Source organism: Dunckerocampus dactyliophorus, chromosome 18, assembly GCF_027744805.1.
Source record: "Dunckerocampus dactyliophorus isolate RoL2022-P2 chromosome 18, RoL_Ddac_1.1, whole genome shotgun sequence".
NCBI classification, from domain to species: Eukaryota; Metazoa; Chordata; class Actinopteri; order Syngnathiformes; family Syngnathidae; genus Dunckerocampus; species Dunckerocampus dactyliophorus.
This window is the reverse complement of record NC_072836.1, coordinates 17,881,759-17,899,838: the sequence shown is the minus strand read 5'-3', so window position 1 is coordinate 17,899,838 and position 18,080 is coordinate 17,881,759. Positions and strand designations below refer to the sequence as shown.

The 18,080-nt window shown below is 41.4% G+C and overlaps 1 protein-coding gene across 3 annotated transcripts; it reads right to left on the bottom strand.

The window, feature by feature from the left end:
* Nucleotides 1-136: 136 nt before the first annotated feature.
* On the bottom strand, nt 137-18,080 carry zmp:0000000896 (caspase recruitment domain-containing protein 11). 3 transcript variants are annotated; one of them, XM_054759866.1, is made up of 25 exons: nt 17,948-18,058; nt 15,721-17,435; nt 15,410-15,634; nt 13,241-13,378; nt 12,926-13,112; nt 10,899-11,037; nt 9,650-9,865; nt 9,380-9,499; nt 9,168-9,293; nt 8,924-9,094; nt 7,902-8,006; nt 7,558-7,594; nt 7,411-7,448; nt 6,484-6,572; nt 6,371-6,417; nt 6,169-6,289; nt 5,277-5,454; nt 5,064-5,187; nt 4,745-4,985; nt 4,560-4,626; nt 4,375-4,477; nt 4,112-4,270; nt 2,577-2,689; nt 2,312-2,427; nt 137-1,321 (listed from the first exon to the last, which is right to left on the bottom strand). In XM_054759866.1, exons 3-25 carry the CDS (start codon nt 15,621-15,623, stop codon nt 1,114-1,116), a joined length of 3,057 nt encoding a protein of 1,018 aa, XP_054615841.1. In that variant the 5' UTR covers nt 15,624-15,634; nt 15,721-17,435; nt 17,948-18,058; the 3' UTR covers nt 137-1,113. The 3 variants fall into 3 exon arrangements, with proteins under 3 accessions (XP_054615841.1, XP_054615839.1, XP_054615840.1); XM_054759864.1 differs by lacking the exon at nt 15,721-17,435 and having other exon boundaries at nt 15,410-15,652; nt 17,948-18,080; XM_054759865.1 differs by lacking the exon at nt 15,721-17,435 and having other exon boundaries at nt 17,948-18,070.

The following is an 18,080-nucleotide window of genomic DNA, read 5'->3' as shown; positions in this document are numbered from 1 at the left end:
CTTTATTCGCATTTAACCTGAATCAAACTGCACTTACTGTATGTCTGAACGTTTTTTACTTTTGTATGCAGCTCAGAAATATTAGGCAGGCACATAATTTAAGCACAAAAGAGTGATTATTTATTTTTTACTAAAAATATACAGGTAAAAAAGGCAGCACTGCTGACCTTCAGTAAGAACAGCCTATTCAAATATCTCAATGAAACTGCAGTTCACAATGTCTTGTCTTAGTCGAAAGCACATATTCATATGTATTCAGCAATTATTTGCACACCAGATTAGATCATTTGAAGAAAATGCATAATACATCTTTTTGTGTCCTCAAAGCAAATATAGGGGCCTACTCACACTACGCCAATTGTTCCGACCCTGAGCCCACTTCTCACATTTGCATTACAAAAGAAGGGGAACATGGATATTCCCAAAGTCAAACCCACAGCAGGCTCACTCACTCGCGACTACACTACATTCATACAGTATTTGCAATTAAGAGGTGTCCTTTATATCATGTGATTGCTCCTCTCACTACTAATGAATGACAGCTGCCACCTTACGCGAAAGAAATATTCAGAACGACTTGGAATAAGACTAGGAATAATCCAAAAAGTCAGGGAAAAAGCCGTAATCCATCAGAATTGAAGTGATGGGACAAGCACCCGTGCTCAGTGTGAGCACAGGCCAGCGGGGGCCAGGAAAGGGAGAGGGATTCGTGTCCATGTCCAGCACAGTGCGGCCTAGTGTGAGTACGCCCTTAACGACCAGTGACTCAAATGACTAAAAATGTGCACATTGCTGGTTATAATGCTGGTAACAATTACATTGGCAGCGAGTACAAGAATCTTGAATGTTGATCTTGAATCCATTGAGGAAAGAGCTGTTATATTCTCATGAGTTTCATGTAGTAATAAGCTCAGTAAGCACAGCCATGTTTGAATAGCGAACAAGTCCAGCCATGTTTGTGCCAAAAATATTTTTGGCTCTACATAACCATTGAGAATGTTGGCATTGCTGGTCACACCCAGGTGGATTAAAAGTCAATTTGACAGGAATGTACTGTACAACTCTGGTTGTGGTTTAGCGACACATTCTGTTAAATAACACTTTCTTTCTACTCTACTGCAGCCGGTCTAGTTCAACCCATGCTACTGCCATCTGCTGGCTTATGATGATATTGCGTATGGCCGCCAGCAGCTCCTCCATGCAGCTCCATGTGCTGGACTCCAAGGTGGGGTAGAGCAGTGGCAGAGTCTCCAGCTGCAACTCCTCTGTCTGGCACATCTCCTCCATCACGCTTTCGTCTCCACACCGTGGAAAAAACTTTCTGTTTTCATGGTGGACAAGTGAGAGAAAATTGTTGAATAGCCTGACAAATTGCATGCCTATGCGTAATATGCAAAATAACCCACAAAGTCAAATAAATTTCACTTTTTAAAGCAAATGATATTCTGTTATGATTGGGGATGGGCGTATGACTAAATCCCCTTGATCCACTCTAGGGGAAAGTAGTGATCAATTAATTTAATACTTTTTATATGATGGCAGAAAGTAATAGGAAAAATGTCTCTCCAGATATATATATTTTAAGAATTTTTTTTTACTGTGATAATTAAATACAAAGTGCTTTGTAAGAAAACAAATTGAAACGATGATACATGTTCTTCAGGCTGCACTCTAGTCGGGACTGAACTGACCTTTGCGGCCAAATGATGCACTTCATTGTGCCTCAATCACGTCCAAGGCACAAGTAACCAATAATTAATTCCGCACAAATGGTACATCACTGATCAAATATTTAATAAAATAAATAAAATCAATTACTATGCTTGGTTATTATCAGATATTTTTTAAATAGCGATTGACATTTGACAAAATACTGTACATAGATTAACTGTTATTTTAAAATATTTGTTATTCTAATGTATATTTATTATTGATACATATTGATCAAAATAACAGGCGAGGCCTACAAGATGGAGTCGATTCTTATGCCGATGCCTGAACAGGATACCAAACCAGCAGGGCGAGTTTCTGGTAGGAACCCTCTATGCGCTTGTTTCAGGTCATAACCGCTAGGGGGGGGCGCATGATCAGAAAGTCCGTGATTTTTCATCTGGAACCAATTAACCGCAGTAAACGAAAGATTACTTAGACCTAACTAAAGAGGTTTGTGATTAATTCAGTTGTTATCCTTATTATGCAGCATATATGTGTGTTTGTTCAGTAGTAGGAGTGTGTGTCATTTGGTTGGCCACAAACCAAAGCTCGTTTATGGCCTCAAAAAAGCCCTGCAAACCAGTGACACCCCACCTACCTCAGCTTCTTGTGTTTTTTACTCTTCGGGAGGATGCGGATGACAATGGGGTAAATCCCTTGTCTCAGCAAACCCTCAACACAGGGCAGCCCCAGCTCTAACAAACAATGCTTGTCCTATAGCAGATATAAAAGAGGCACATTTGGATGAGCTGTGACAGTTAATGTTATTACTGTAGCTTCAGTATCTTGCATTTCAGTACAGTAGTGAACGTGTTAAACATTTTAATGCCAAATGTCGATAAACAGAGAAAGCGTGGCTTCACCTGGCTGATGACATCCTGTATGGACTGTAGCCGTATGCCCAGCGCTGGCTCTTGAGCGTGGGAATCCAACAAAAATATTCTCTTGTCTCTCTTCTCAGATGCAGGTATCGTCTCTACAATTTATGTTAGAGACGGGTGAGAATACTGCAGTGTGTTATGTAAAAATGTACTGTACAGTGGGGCCTCAGTTAGCAGATGTCCCGGCTAGCGTGTTTTCTGGCTAACGTTTAACATTTACAGCAACATTTTCCCACATTTTCCACTTAGCGTACAATATGGGGCGCGTCTTGTCGCGTTATTAATACACTGCGTGTGTCTGACAATGTTCTTAATATATTTTTAGCACAAAACGTCCTTGTTAGCAGCCTAATAGCGTGCCAATGCATGGAAACAGGAACCGAAAGTCAGCTCCGTCACCCGTGTTTGATGTCATCAGCGGTTGACTCTGTCGTTCTTTGCTAACTAACACAGTGACACCACAAGTCCGCTTTTCGCTTGATCACGGCTGCAAAATAACCCACAACGGAGCCAGAGAACGTTGAAAGTTCCAGCATTTTGATAAAGAATGTGAGAAACACCAGCCTGATTCGACTACCCATCTTGCCATTGAATCATATGGTTTTTACATAGAATGTCTATGTTTTGTTATAAATAGCCTAATTTGATACAAAATTAGCCTAATTTGTGTTAATAAAGAATTGAAAATGACATGTGTGTTTAACAGAAGACCTATACTTACGCAAGACGGCGGTGGGTACACACAGCAAACCCCAACGTCTCTTCCAGATTTGCAGTTTAGTAGTTATTATTTTGCTAATATCTGGTCTGTTTGTACAGAGCAGTTTTGGTTTAACATCTTATACCCGTCAAGAGCTTTGGACACTGGACGTTTGGACTTTTGCAGTGCCAACGTTTTTATCACCAATGTTTGACTCGACCCTGAGATCCCCAGAGTACAGGAGTCTACACACACCACTCAGCCGGGCGGAAGCGCTCACAGGCGGCGTCGAGAAGGCGCGAAGGATTACGAGCTAAGCTCAAACTAACACTGTGCAGACTCTCCAGCATTTTCTCCGCTAATGTGCGGCCTTTGGTGAATGCAATGGACAACATACGACTCTATGGCCCCCACAGTAAGAGACCTTTGGACTGCATCATGATTATCACTGAAACATGGCTAGACAGCAACAACATTCGACGAGTAGTCTACTATGGACAAAATCTAACAAATCAGATTCGACTCTAGTTGAAGACAGCCCTAAACACTATCGAATTAGCAAGACGCAAATGTGGTCCCGAGTGGATCTTGATGCCACATCATTGTCAACAATCACATCTTCAGTTAAGGTAAAGGTGATGATAAATGTTCATTTATTCGTCATTTGTCATTTATATGCATTTGCATGTATGTCAAAGATCATTTGGAAGTGTTGTTAGAGCAGTAGTTAGAGTACATTTTGGTTAGAGTCTGACCTTCTGGAACAAATTGATGATGCGAACAAAGGTTCCACTGTATTTGAATCTCTTACTCATACCTGGTGCACAGGTGTTGTATTGCAAACCAGACTCCACAGGCTGCAGAAGTCTCTCAATGAGGTCGCGGGAGAGGAGAGATGGCGAGAAGATGACAGGCCGCTTTGAGTGAACCTTCACTGGCTGCACTAAGCTGTATGGGATCAAGTGATCCTCGTGCCCTGAGAAAACATGCACACACATAAGGGTAAACCTTTTAATACCAAGAAAATGCCCCAAAAGTATGATGCTTTTACGCAACAAAAGAGAGAATTAGTGTTCTTACGTTTGTTCAGTGTGTAAAGAACCTGCTTTGTGGACCCAATTCCACGGCAGGTGGGGTCCACAGCCTTTACGAGTCGAACACGACCAGAACATTTCTTCATGAACTGTATGGAGACAAATTGGTCAATTATAGGTGGACAGCAATCATTCAAACTCATCTTGGAATATAAATGTGACTAAGCTCACCTTTTTTTTGAAGTTCTTTTGCTTCAGGGTCATTTTCCGTAACTTGACAATTAACAACTGCTGTGCCCTAAATAATGTATAAGTTACAATCCTACTGTAAACAGTTGGAGGATGCCCCATGGGATACATAGCGGTCATCCACAACCGCAACCCTCCAGTTGACTAATGAAACGTACATGGCTCACCTGTTATAGTTGGGCATGTTTCCTGCCTGAAGCGGGTTGGCTGTGCAAGGGTCCACCAGGGAACAGCGCCAGTGATATTTCCCGTTGCACCGCGTGTCCGTGACATGTATGATGTCATCACAAGACACACCCAGAGACGGTGGGTCACCAAGAGGCTCGATGTTGAGATTGACCCGAACATAAAAGGAGTCGGCACCCATGAAGGTCGGCAAGGAGAGCTGGGAGCAAAGCTTGGTGTATGCTGAGGACAGGAAGCAGCAGGAGCGCCTCAGCTAAATTCATAAATAAGCGGCGAGCGGAAACTGCAGTGCAGACTCACCCGCTTGGTTGCTCTGGTGTTTGAGCGTGGAAGGTTCAGTCCACCACTGGAGAGAAAAGTGCGCTACCTCAGCAGTGCACTGGCTGAACAGAACACTTCCCCCACCAAACAGAACCCGCTCTAGCTGGACACGAAAAAATATGACAACAGCAACTCTTTTACTGTGTCCGTAAAGACTTCTCATGGCCGCAATTTACACTTTAAGATCCATACCTCAAGGAGCTCACTTCCCTCCTTTAGTCCACATTGTTCTGCTACTGAACCAGCTTTAACATAGCTGACAAAGATCCCTGTTTGATTTCCACCAATGATTGTAATATCATCAGCCAGGGTGGTTCTTCCATGCGTGGGTGGGATAGGGGGACTCGAGGTTGGAGAGACTGGTGGTATCCTAAAAGAAATAATGCATTTTGATGATGTAAATGTGTACACAAGGCTTGGCCTGTAAAAGCAAAAGCTGGACCCTTATGGTTTATTTTTCCATGTTTTCATGCATGTGGAATGCATTTTGTCAGGGTTGTCCAAACTTTAATACATTTTGTGCATTAATCCGGGTCACAGGGGCAGCAGTCTCAGCAGGAAAGCCCAGTCCTCCCAGTCTCCGGCCAACTCTTCCAGTTCCACCGGGGGGACACAGAGGCGTTCCCAGTCAGCTGCCTATATCGTGCCCTATGTCTACCCCAGATGCCGGAACATCTCACTCGGGAGATATCCAGGAGGCATCTGGACTAGATGCCGAGCCGCCTTAACTGGCAAACTACCCAAACCCAAAATCCACCTTTTCTCCCACTTCCTGTGCCTAGTAATTCTGTCCATAAAAATAATGATCACAACGTTCAACGTTCACCATAAATACCATTAACGATGCTAAGACAAATCCAATGTAGGTCAATAAGCCATCTGATCCAATCATTAGAGTAATATTTAATAATATATCTCATTAATAAGTCGTTCATTTTATTTTTACAATATGAGGACCAATAAAAACAAGCCGTGGGCTGACAATGGCCCCCGGGATGCACTTTGAACACTCCTGCATGATGTGAATGCAGTGCTTGCACAGTTTGACAATGTGTTTACTGGCTTTTTCGACAGCAGCAGCTACCTGGGACTGCTGGGACTGTGTCGATGTGAGTTAACAACCGGCAGGTTGACCAGGTCAGGGGGGAAGAGATGAGAGTGTAGGGAGTTCCAGGAATCGCATAGAGAAGGTTCACTTTGTTCACCTGAAAGACAATTTAGATCAACTTAAATCTACAATGGTTCCACTGGTTGTGGTCCACAAACCATGCCAGAATCAACAATACCTGCAATGTTGTCATTCTCATCGCTACCCCAAGAGTCCAAGTCGAACCTTTACAAAAGGGAACGTTACAAAATGCCTGCAGTGGTTTGGTTAACTGAGGCTGATAAAACTTACTCAGTGTTGAATCTTCTGTTGATGGAGTTCATACAAGGGGGGAACGGGAATGTTGAAAGGCGATTTATTTCCTTCTCATTATCTTCTGTCTGACAAAGGTAAAAAGAGAAATCATGTCCACTCTTGTCTTTAGCTGTTCCTTTAGTGCAGAGGTGTCCAAAGTGAGGCCCGCGGCCATTTGTGGCCCGCGTACGTTTAAAAAAAAAAAATATATATTATTATTAAAATATAATTTAACAAGAAACCTAAAAAACACAAGAGAAAAAATGTGAAAAATCAGCAAAAATTTTACAAGAATAAATGAGAAAAAAGTTGCAATCTAGCGAGAAAAGTCATAATTTTACGAGAATAACGTAATATTATGAGGAATAAGTTGTAACATTACGAGAGGAACATTTACAAGAAGAAAGTTGACACAGTTGACAGCAGAAATGGAAAAAAACTGCTGTAATTTAATGAAAATAAAGTAATATTAAGAGAAAAAAGTCGTATTCTAGCAAGAAAAAAAGTCGCAATTTTACAAGAATAAACTCGTAATATTCTAATATTGTCATTTTGGTAGCATAGAGTTGAAATATTAAAGAACATTTTATATAGATTTTATTTATATATAACAAAACAAAATAAAGTTGTAATTTTTGGGAAAAAGTTATAATTCTATGGGAATATTATAGGAATAAAGTCATAATATTACAGGAAGAACATTTACAAAGATTAAGAAGGAAGTTTAAATATTTGGAAAATGGAAAAAAACAACTGCAGAAATGGTAAAAAAAGAGCAAAGACCAAAGTTCATACTAATAATACGCTTTTTCACCTATATCACAAAGCGGACATGCAGTTTTATCTTGACATAGATTATTAGCATATATACTGTACAGGTGTTGGTTTCCAAAATATCAAAGTTGCCTTAGCTGTGATACGCACTGACGACAGCAGATTCTCCTCAGAGTTAGAATGAGAATCTGTGAAGGAACAGACAGGATATCCAAGTTAGAAAATGAAGCATTTACGTATAATTGTCCTGCACAAACTTGGTAATCATCTTCAGGCTTGTGAGTGAAAACAACCTACTCTCCAAGTTGTCATTGGCTTGGCTTCTAGAAGGCCCCTGTGGCGCAGAGAAGAAAAGTGTGAGCTCTAACCAAAAGAGTGACTTCATGTACTTACTGTACATGGGAGTTGCATTAGAAAGTTGCATTAGAATATTATACAATGTCTGACACGATGTGAACATATTAGGGTCCTTGTCTTAGTTGACTTTGAAGTCTCCAATTTATATTCCAGACATAGCCTCATCTACAAGCCCAACATGTCTACTCCCAAAACCATTATGTCATGTGCAGATGATCCTGTTATGGCACACAACAGTAACAACCTGTTACTATAATAATAACAATAATAATGAAAAATTGGACCTTGCGTAACTGAAGATGGGAACCATTAGCCGGAAGGCTCAGGTCCAGGCCGAGGGAGCAGCAGGGGCCGTAGCATTGGTCTTCACTGCACAGAGACAAGTGGGACTGGAGCAGATACAAAAAAATTACATTTTTTATGACTGTACTTGCTACAATAATAATAATAATTCCAAATGACTTTGCTTTATTTATCGCCATAGGGGAATTCTTGTTTGCTGTTGTACATGCAACACAATCCAAATCCCACACCCACACAATGCACAAAGCATACAGTGTCAGGTGCCAAATTCCATATTTTGGTTTGCAGGTTGGGTCAGGACTTTACAGAGCTACTGCTAAGTCTCCTCTGCCATTTTTGTTGCGGATGATAATTAGGCAGAACTGTGACACCTCACAGTTTGCTATGGTGAAGTTTTTCAGCACAAAGTGTGATAGCAATATCTGTGCCGCTGTTAGGAATGGAATATGTTCCACTACGTTCTGGATTTTGCAGCCTGTGCTTATCTATAACAGAGAGATAAACACATTCACCAAGACCTTTGACTTGGCACCAAAGGAATACTGTTCACACACACACACACACACGCAGAGTTTCATTATGAGTCACCCTTTCAGTTAACGGGAAGTTTCCTGACCATTGGGACCGCCTCCACAGCAGGCTCATGAGGAGAAGAAACTCAGCTTCACTTTAGAGATCGCCTGGACCTTGCTAGACTTTGGCCTTTGGGCTGACCGTTCTCTCCAAGGCTGGCATTGCAATCGCTTCTATCTGGTCCTTTTACTATTAAACTGTAAACTTTACTTGAGACACTTATTATTTCACAGCTGTTAGAACAAAAGAATCGAGGTGGACTTCGCCCTGCTAAAAGGACGGGTTCGAACACCACTTACTGTACATAAATAGCGTAACGTTGGCCTAGCGTAACATTGCCAGAAAATTGAACAAAGATGTACATGATACAGTAAAGAAAGGACAATAAACTGTACGTATGTCAAGCAGGTACATCGAGTGGTTTACTTACACAGTGCAAGCAGGGACTCCGCTGCTCCATTTGCTTTTCCGTCTCTCGCTCTAGCTCCCTCTGCTGCTGCTCCAGGTTGGCTTGCAACTCTGCGATGCTTTTGCGCAGCCGATTCTTGTCCAGCAGACAGTCGGTGTACTCCAGCTGCAGGCTGTCGCGACTGCGCAGAGCCTGAAAGAAAATGGAGCAAGGGGAGGGAAGTATGGTATTATCTAAAGACTTGCATGAACCATGAATCACTGACCTGGTCCCTCTCCTTTTCCAGTTCCATGATCTGGTTAAAGTAGGACATGCTTCTCTTCTGCTCTGTCTCCCAGTCCAGCTGGAGAGTCCTCACCTTCAGCTGTAGCTGCTCGCACTGTGATTGTAGCTACAAACATAGTTTACCGGTGTGTCATTCATTCATAGTATAACACGTTCATGTTTAAATCACAGTATTAAAGAGCAAGCGGTCACCTTGTCCCTGTGCTCCTCAGTGCTCTGTATCTCCCCCTGAAGTCTGGTGATGATGTTGCAGAGCTCCTGTCTCTGCTCTGCAGCCTCTCTGCGATCCTGCTGCAGGATATCCATCAGTGCCTTAAAGAAACATCAAACAATATTTTTACTACATAAATTGCAAAATATCCTAATGCAAAATAACCTCAATGTCCACAAAAGTCTCATTCAGGTAGCAAATGACAACAACAACAAAAAAACTGTGTCACAAAACTAACACAACGAACATACTATGACGCCAGAAGAGGGAATTGGATCTCTCATCTGAGCTCCTTTGTTCTCTCTTTTCAGATCCTCAATACGGTACGGTGGCTTTTCTGGTAAAGCTGGTGGACAACCATGTCCTCCAGTGGACAGCAGGCTGCTCTTTTTGTTTGGAGTCAGACTTCCTTCAGCATTGACAGTTTGTGTCTCTGCCTCCGTCAACCTGGACTTCAGCTCTTCTACCTGTAAGGGGACAAAGCACAGCCGTCATCAAAACACATGCTATGTGTTGGTTAATGTGCTTGATCTATTTGTGTTTATTTCTTGTAGGAAGCAGCTGATTGGCCCCGCCCTCTCTGGAGCATATAAATGTGTGCAGGTGTGCTCGGCTTGCTCTTGCTCTCCGCTCCTTACTCGGGGCTCGTTCCCACCCCGTCATGCTCCAGGGACACGCAGCTGCTTCTTGCTGGCATGACGCTGAACATTGGACTGGGTTTTTCCTTTAGTTTTTAGTTCTTGTTTGTCCTGGTGTGACAGGCTGTCCTGTTTTTGTTTTTGGTTGTGTTTACGGTTTTAGTTGTGTCTTTTTTCTCGTTTAGGGGTAGCGGTGAGGTGACAGGACGTCGGCCCTCTATAGCTAGGGCTATAGAGCTACTTTTAGAAAATGAAAATGGCCACGAGCTACTCATTTTTGTAGAAATGATTTTCCTACCTTATTTCAACCCAAACAGATCAAATATGCTTGTTTTACCAAAACATTCACAAAATGCTGGTATCCACAACTCACATTTTATGTTTCAGAATACTTTTCTTTCTAGTGTTCTCACATTATTAACTGAAAACCTGAATGAAAAGCAGGCTTGTGGGCACCTCATGTGGTCGTCCGGGGGCTACCTGGTGCCCGCGGACACCACGTTGGTGACCCCTGCTCTATAGGGTTGGCCTGTTCACCTTACTGTTCTTTTGTTTGTTTGGGCCGGCGCATCAGGACTTCTTCTGTGGGCACAAGAGGGGTTTTCCGGCCTCCTGTGTCCTCATCAAATGTATTATGTTCCCCTGTGTTGTAACATATGCTAACATTGTGAAATTTTCTGACATGACAATTGTTGTATGGCTCAATTCCAGCGCAGAACCTGTGTGGCAACTAAAGTAAATCCATTTCCTTTCCCATTGCTGATGTGCCACTTATGCACATTTCGAAAGAAAGATACACCGCGGCGTATCGCCCTGCTGAGCTGCAGTATTTAGTACATAAAGAAACATGTCGATTACTCACTTGCTTGAGCAGTTCTCTCTCTCGCATGGAGGCTTTGCTTTGCTCCTCCAGTGTCCTGGAGTACTTCAGGGACTGCTCCAGATGTCTGTCTTTCAGCTTGCCCAGCTCTCGGCTGGCCGACTCCCAGTCTTGACGAAGCCTGAAAATCATAAATCAACTATGGTATATTTTACAAAAAAAAACCAAAGGTTTTGTCCTTCCTTATGCTGCTATGCTAAAATGCGGTGTGGTGTCATAACGAGTATTGAGCACTATGAACACGTAACACAGTTGTCCCTCGCAATATTGTGGGTCCATTATCGACTATAGAAATTAATTAATTAAAAAGTGATCGCTGTTTTGTGGTAGACTATGGTCTATTATTGGTCAAAACATATCGAAATACAAGTGATGTGTAGTATTCTGGTCACTAGGCGGCAGTAATGACATAAAACATTGAACTGGTCAATTTTTGACTTCTAAATTTGAGGCTAACTGGTTAGCTCGCTAACTCGCTACTTTGTTAGCTTGCTAGATTGCTACCTAGCAGCCGTCTCGAGTCCCTGCAGCATAAGAGTTGCAATGTGGCTTAAACAATGAATAACAGGCGTTTGAAAGTGACAATAGGTGTGTTATTCCTTGTCTACAGCGCTATAATAATGTTAAAAAACGTATTTAGAAAGCCATAAGCAGGTTTTCTATTATGTAAATACAAAAATATTCAGTTTTCAGTATTAACACTGGATCCTATATTGCGGAACCAATTTAAGAGGGGTGACTGGATAATGATCACTGTGACCAAAAGTACCACAGTTATGAAAATCATCGATATAGTGTTACATTTTGCTGAAAATATGTGACTGTACATGACCGTAGTCCTCTTTGTGGTAAAAATACATCAGCCGCCATTTACCCTGTGCCATGTTTTATAATAAATACCTTGAAGGTGTCTTATTTTGCTAAATTTACTTTTTAATCCACCACTGGCCCACTCATAGCTAGATGAGGCCACCACAAAAAAAAGCAGGCTTCGCTACACATCCTAAAATAAAGCATTGACTTCTGCCAACGATCAGTCAGCTACAGACGTGGGATCTTTCAGCTTCGTCGTTTAGTTTTGTTCTGCAAATAGGCTAACCTTGCATGATGTTGCTGTTAAAATGTGACTGTAACGATAGCACTGTACCTCACACAGCTTTGCTAGTTTGTGTCATCCCCCACTCCTTAATGTTGCGTTGCATCTGAGACAGGCATGGATAAACACTTTTCAACTATTTTAAATATGTCTCAGCACCTCTGAGACATATTTAAAATAGTTGAAAAGTCGGGTTATACTGGATATCAGATTATATCTAAAATCTCTGATATTGGCACTCGGATTCAAGCAGTCCAATCCAGGGTGCGTGCAGCGCTTCTATTCAGCATGTAGTGCCCACGTAATGACAACAACAGCGTGCGGTAGCGTGTTTAGCAAGGAGCAGCAGTGATGTGGCAGTATTTCTCCTTAATGTCCAGAAAAGATGTTATGCAGTAGCTGAGTGCAAAACTTGTCATGCACAAATTTCCCGTAGTGGCACCAAAGTTTAATATGAACCAACCTCTTTGTGCATTTGAAGCAGGATTTTTTAACCTGAACCTGAAGATTTTAACCTGAAGATTCCTGAAACATTTGAAAGCGTGAGAAACTCCCACGGGATGGTAGAAGCCATCCGCTATGACAGAAAAGAGCCTGCCCCTGTCGGAAGTGAGGAATGTCGGGTTTTAGAGCTTCATTGAGCACCTTGAGCTTCGCTACATTATGCCTATTTTCGGTAAAACTATCCAACAAATGCACGAGGAAGTACAGCTGACTATTGTTCACTATTTGAGTAATATTACTCGATCACGCCTTTTTAACTTTCCATGCTACTAAACAAGTAAGAGTATGTATGATTATCGGAATCGCAGAAGTGAAAAATTTGTATCGGGACAACCTAATAGGCTTATTTGTATTCAAAAGCACTGACAGCAGATTTTCAAACTAATCACCGAGAAAAAGTCAGACAAACCTTTCTAGCTGCAGTCTGTCGTGACGCAACTCCTGAGCTTTACGTTCAGCACGGCCACGTTCCTCTTCCGCCACCCGACAGCGCTGAGACAAACGGCGTTCACACATCCGGCTGTTTCGAAGCTGCGCTCTTAATTTGCGGACCTCAAGCAGCAGAAACTGAGTCAGACCCTCTGGGCCTTCCTCATCTGTGAGGACAGGTGGTTAGCATTGCATTGCATTGCACGCAAGCCTGAGAGACATGACGGTGATATGCGTTGCATTGCTTATGTTGTTTGAGGCAATGCAATCTGTGCATCAGTGGTTGCTTTTTTACCCAGAATGAGGGAGCAGCGCTGTGTCGGCTGCTCTCCTGTCAGCTGTGTGTATTGCTCCGGATGGTAAAACTCCAGGGACTCCATGAAGGCCTGAAGACCTCGCTGGCCCTGACAACGCAGAATGTCCAGCAAACGGCCTGTAAAAAATGGATAAGAAAGTCTGAAGAACTGCAATAACGTGGGGGTTGCCAATACGGTGCACCATCACACTCGTACATTGCTGTGGCTCAAGCGTAGACCGCGCCACCATTGTCACCTCCAGAGAGAAAGGCCTTTTTTTTGTTGATGAAAGTTAAAATACCGGTAATTTACATGAAGATGATTAAATGGGAGCGCTACGAGAAAGAAGGGCAAAGTATGGAAGTTAACCAAAGAAAATGGGAGGGTTGACAGGTATGCGTAATAACATCATCAACCAGTGGTGTCCATACTTTTTCCACCGTGGGCTACATAGTGAAAAATGAAAAGATGCAAGGGCCACTTTCGTATTTGGTAAAGCGACACTAATTTTCCAAAAATGACAACTTCATTTTGTTTTGGTTGTTCTCATAATTTTACAACTTTTAAAAAATAAGGTATTTTTTCTTTAATAATTCAACTCTATGCTACCAAAATGACATTATTCTTCCTCATAATATGACCACTTCAGAACTGCGACTTTTTTTCTCATTAGAATATGAGTTTTTTGTTACTATTTCAACTTTCTTCTTATAAATTTATTCTCGTAATTATAGCTTTATTGCCATAATATTTTGACTTTATTCTATAACGACTTAATGACAACATCCATCCATCCATTTTCTATACTGCTGGAGCCTATCCCAGCTGACTTGGGGCGACAGGCGGGGTACATCCTGGACTGGTCGCCAGCCAATGGCAGGGCACATATAGACAAACAACCGTTCACACTCACATTCATACCTATGGAGAATTTAGAGTCGCCAATTAACCTAACATGCATGTTTTTGGAATGTGGGCGGAAACGAAGTACCCGGAGCAAACCCACGCACACACGAGGAGAACATGCAATCTCCACACAGAAATGCTTAATGACAACATGCTGCTACAAAATGCTACAAAAATGACATAATATTACAATGTTAAACTTGTAAAATTACAATTTTTTTTTTGTCTTGTTAGATTACAACTTTTTTGTCTCTTTTTAGTCTTGTAAAGTTACTGCTGATTTGTCCATGTTTGCTGTTTTTTTTCTTCTTTTAGTTTCCTTCTGCTACGAATAGGCTGGAGCTGTCGGAAGCTTGACCCCCGGTATGCAGAGACAGAGAGGCAGCGACGTGCAAATGAGTCTTTAATTGTGCAGGAACTCAAAAACAGGAGGGAAAAGCTGTGTGGAAAATAGTAGTATCAACAGGTAAGTCTATACTTTAGGTGACAGCACCGGTGAGGAGACGAGGAACAACGACAACAATAGCGATGAACCAAGCGCCGGTTCATCGCTATTGTTGCTTTTTAACAGCCACTAATAATTGTCCGCAGCTGCGCGACCACCGGGCGTGACGCGGCTGCCTCTTCCTCCCCGGAGAAAGTGCAGCCCGCCAAAATAAGGGCGCAGGACAGGCGACGCGAGCTCCTGTCCAGCAGGGCGTGACACCTTCTTAAATTCTATTTTTAGAACGTGCCAATAACGGGACAGTAAAAAAAACTGCCAAGGACCGCACACAGCCCCCGGCCGCACTTTGGACACCCCTGCTGCAGCGCGACTTATAGTCCAGAAAAGATGGTACTTTAAATTACTACTTTAAAATAAAAAGAAATTTTCGCACAGCTCTTGTGTTTGATCTCACTAGACGTGTGCGGTTATACAGAATTTTATGGCTGGCGAGTATATTTCAACCTCTACTTTGACAATGAAATACCAACCACATGAACTCATTGTTGGACCAGATGTTCGTCCTCATTCTGCTGTTCTGCATTAGACTCCCCTTTATTTAGCGAAGGCTTTCATTATGCTCCTTCCTACCTGTTTGCCTCACTGCCACACCTGTTGTCAGCTCATTCGTGCATACATTGGTAAAGTTTAAACACAAAAACACTGCTTTGTGTCTTCAAATTCACAAAGAGGCATGCTAAAAAATGTAGACGTATACCTCAGAGGACAACCGATCATGACAATGTTTAGACTTAAAAGGTAATCTGCTTCTTCTCACCGGCCTTGCTGATGCGTAGAGGGTACTGGGTGGAGTTGAGCACCTCGTCTTCGTCCTGTTCATCAATGACCTTGCACTGACGCAAATACGGGGTGAGTTTGGCCGGGTTGAGGATGCGGGTGAGCTTGTGTCGCACTCCTTCCACGCGATCCCACAGCTCCTCGCAATGTTCCTCGGACCAGGAGGGGGTAGGTCTACTCTCTTCCTGTGACATGTCACCATCCTCTGCCCAAACAGTGATGCCTGAATCAGTCAACAAACCAAATATTTCACACACGTTGTAGTCAGAAGTTGAAGATATTGTCACCCACTCAACTTCCTCGCACAGTCTCGGAACGGAACTCAGTCGTAACCCGAGGCCCGCGGTGGCAGACAAGCAAATAAAAAGATGACAAAGATAAGAGTCAAAGTATTTATGTCTCATACCAGTGCATGCAATGAATGTTACTGTATTCATTTAGTAAGCATATTTAGCTACACAATATGGATTTAACTATTATTAGGTTATTATATTATTGTATATGGTTATGTAGTATACGTTAAATCAGGAGCATCCAGAGTGCTGCCCGGGGGCCATTTGCGGCCTGTGGCTGTGTTGTTATTCACCTGCAGCACATTCTAAAAATATAATTTAAAAAAAAAACAACAACAACAGCAAAAATGGAAACATTTGCTGTAATTTTACAAGACTGAAGTAAAAATATTAAAAGGAAAAAAGTTGTAATCTAACGAGAAAAAGTCGTAATTTTAGGTGTGATATTTTGAGGAAAAATAATGTCATTTTAGTCACATCAATTAAAGTTGTAATATTGCAAAAAACAAACAAAACAACAAATAAAGTCGTCATTCTTGGGAAATTAGGATGCGGAAAAAGTTATCTTGTCAGTTCTATGTTATGGCAATAGAGCCATAATTGCAAGATGATAGCAGCTTAAAACGCACAAATAAACAAACAAACAAACAAACAAGCAAGAAATTTTACAAGAAAGTTGCAGTAGTTGGAGAAAAAAAAATAGCAGAAATGAAAGAATAAATTTACAAGAATAAACTGGTAATATTATAAGGAAAAATAATGTCATTTTAGTAGCATAGAGTTGAAATATTAAAGAAAAAATCAGTTGGTTTTTTTTTAAGTAGTAAGACAACCTTATGACAAACAAAACAGAATAAAGTTTTCATTTTTGGAATATTAGGTTGGGTCAAACATTATAATATGGGAATAAAGTCTTGATATATTACAAAAAGAAAATTTACGATTATTTTATAGGAAAGTTGACATATTGGGAAAACAAAAACACAGAAAACAACAAAAACAGCAAAAATGGGGGAAAAAAAGAGTTCATACTAATAATACGCTTTTACACTTGTATCGCAAACCTGACATGCATTTTTTTCTTGAAATATAACTTCTTAGCATATCTCCGTGTGTTGCTTTCCAAAATTTCAAAGTGGCCCTTGCGTCCTTTCATTTTGCAGGATGTGACCCTCGTGGAAAAGGTTTGGACACCCCTGCTTTAAAATGCAGTCTGTGAATGCACCGTTGAGTACGAGTTAGTATTGTGTCAGTTTTGATTTTCATTCATTCATTACTGTATGTCTAAAAACGGCTTTGTATTGTCGGCCTTTGCATTTTTGATTTTCCGTGCAATCTTTTACCACGTATCCACTTTTCTTTCTCTTTCTTTCCCTGTTACTGCGCCCTTAATTCACCTCACCTTCACCTTTGTGTTGAATAAAAGACTAAACAATGGAATGCAGGCTGACCCTCATGGTTATGGGTTAGTTAGATAATAAAAATAACTCAATTGGCAGACCTGTTGTGACTCATTGGGGGAAGGAGGGTGAAACTGTTGTGTTCAGCTGATCTATGTGAGACAACACTTTGGGCCGGCTGAGGCTTGTCTGCATCCTGTGGAATCTCTTGTCACAACCAATGAGCCTGTCCTTGTGCAACGAGCACCGCAGAAAGTAAAACGATCCATTTGTGTGACTGCGAGATGTTTTTTATTTCATTTTATGGAATCCGCTGAAAATACAGAAAGTTGTAAGCTGAAAACATGATGTGTTTTATATTATATTTAAGAAAAAATATAGAAAAAGGTTAGATAACATCATTGATTGTAAACGAGGTTACCTTTGGAACATTAAGACTATAATGAACTTTAATGCTGCCTTATATATTTCACCTCTCACTTCTTCATTTGTCAAAAAGAATCAAGGTGCGCATTTTGAAATTGTTTTACAAGCCGCCATAAATAACACAAATGTTCAAGTGCATTTTCAATGGGGGTGTATCGATTTCCAATGCAAAACTATCAAATAAATCCATAAAATCACAAAAAGGATTATTTTACTTATTTTCTTGTTTGTTGTTTGTTGTTTGTTTAATTGTTTGTGTGTCAACATACTAAATACTCTTCAGTGACATTGACATGAGTCCACAATGATGTTGTAAACATAATCCCTTATGAGCTAGTAAATGCTAGCAACGAAGTAAAAGTTGAAATAATAACACCAAAATGCTGGAAGTGGACTTACCGCTCATGTCGCCAACCTCCCTGTTTTTAAGTCCAGTCTGCCTTCAACTCCTCAACATCAAGTTCACGTCTGGAGGTGAGTCAGGAGAGAAACTACACACATGTCGGCCTGTCTACGAATGTGTGCGTGTGTG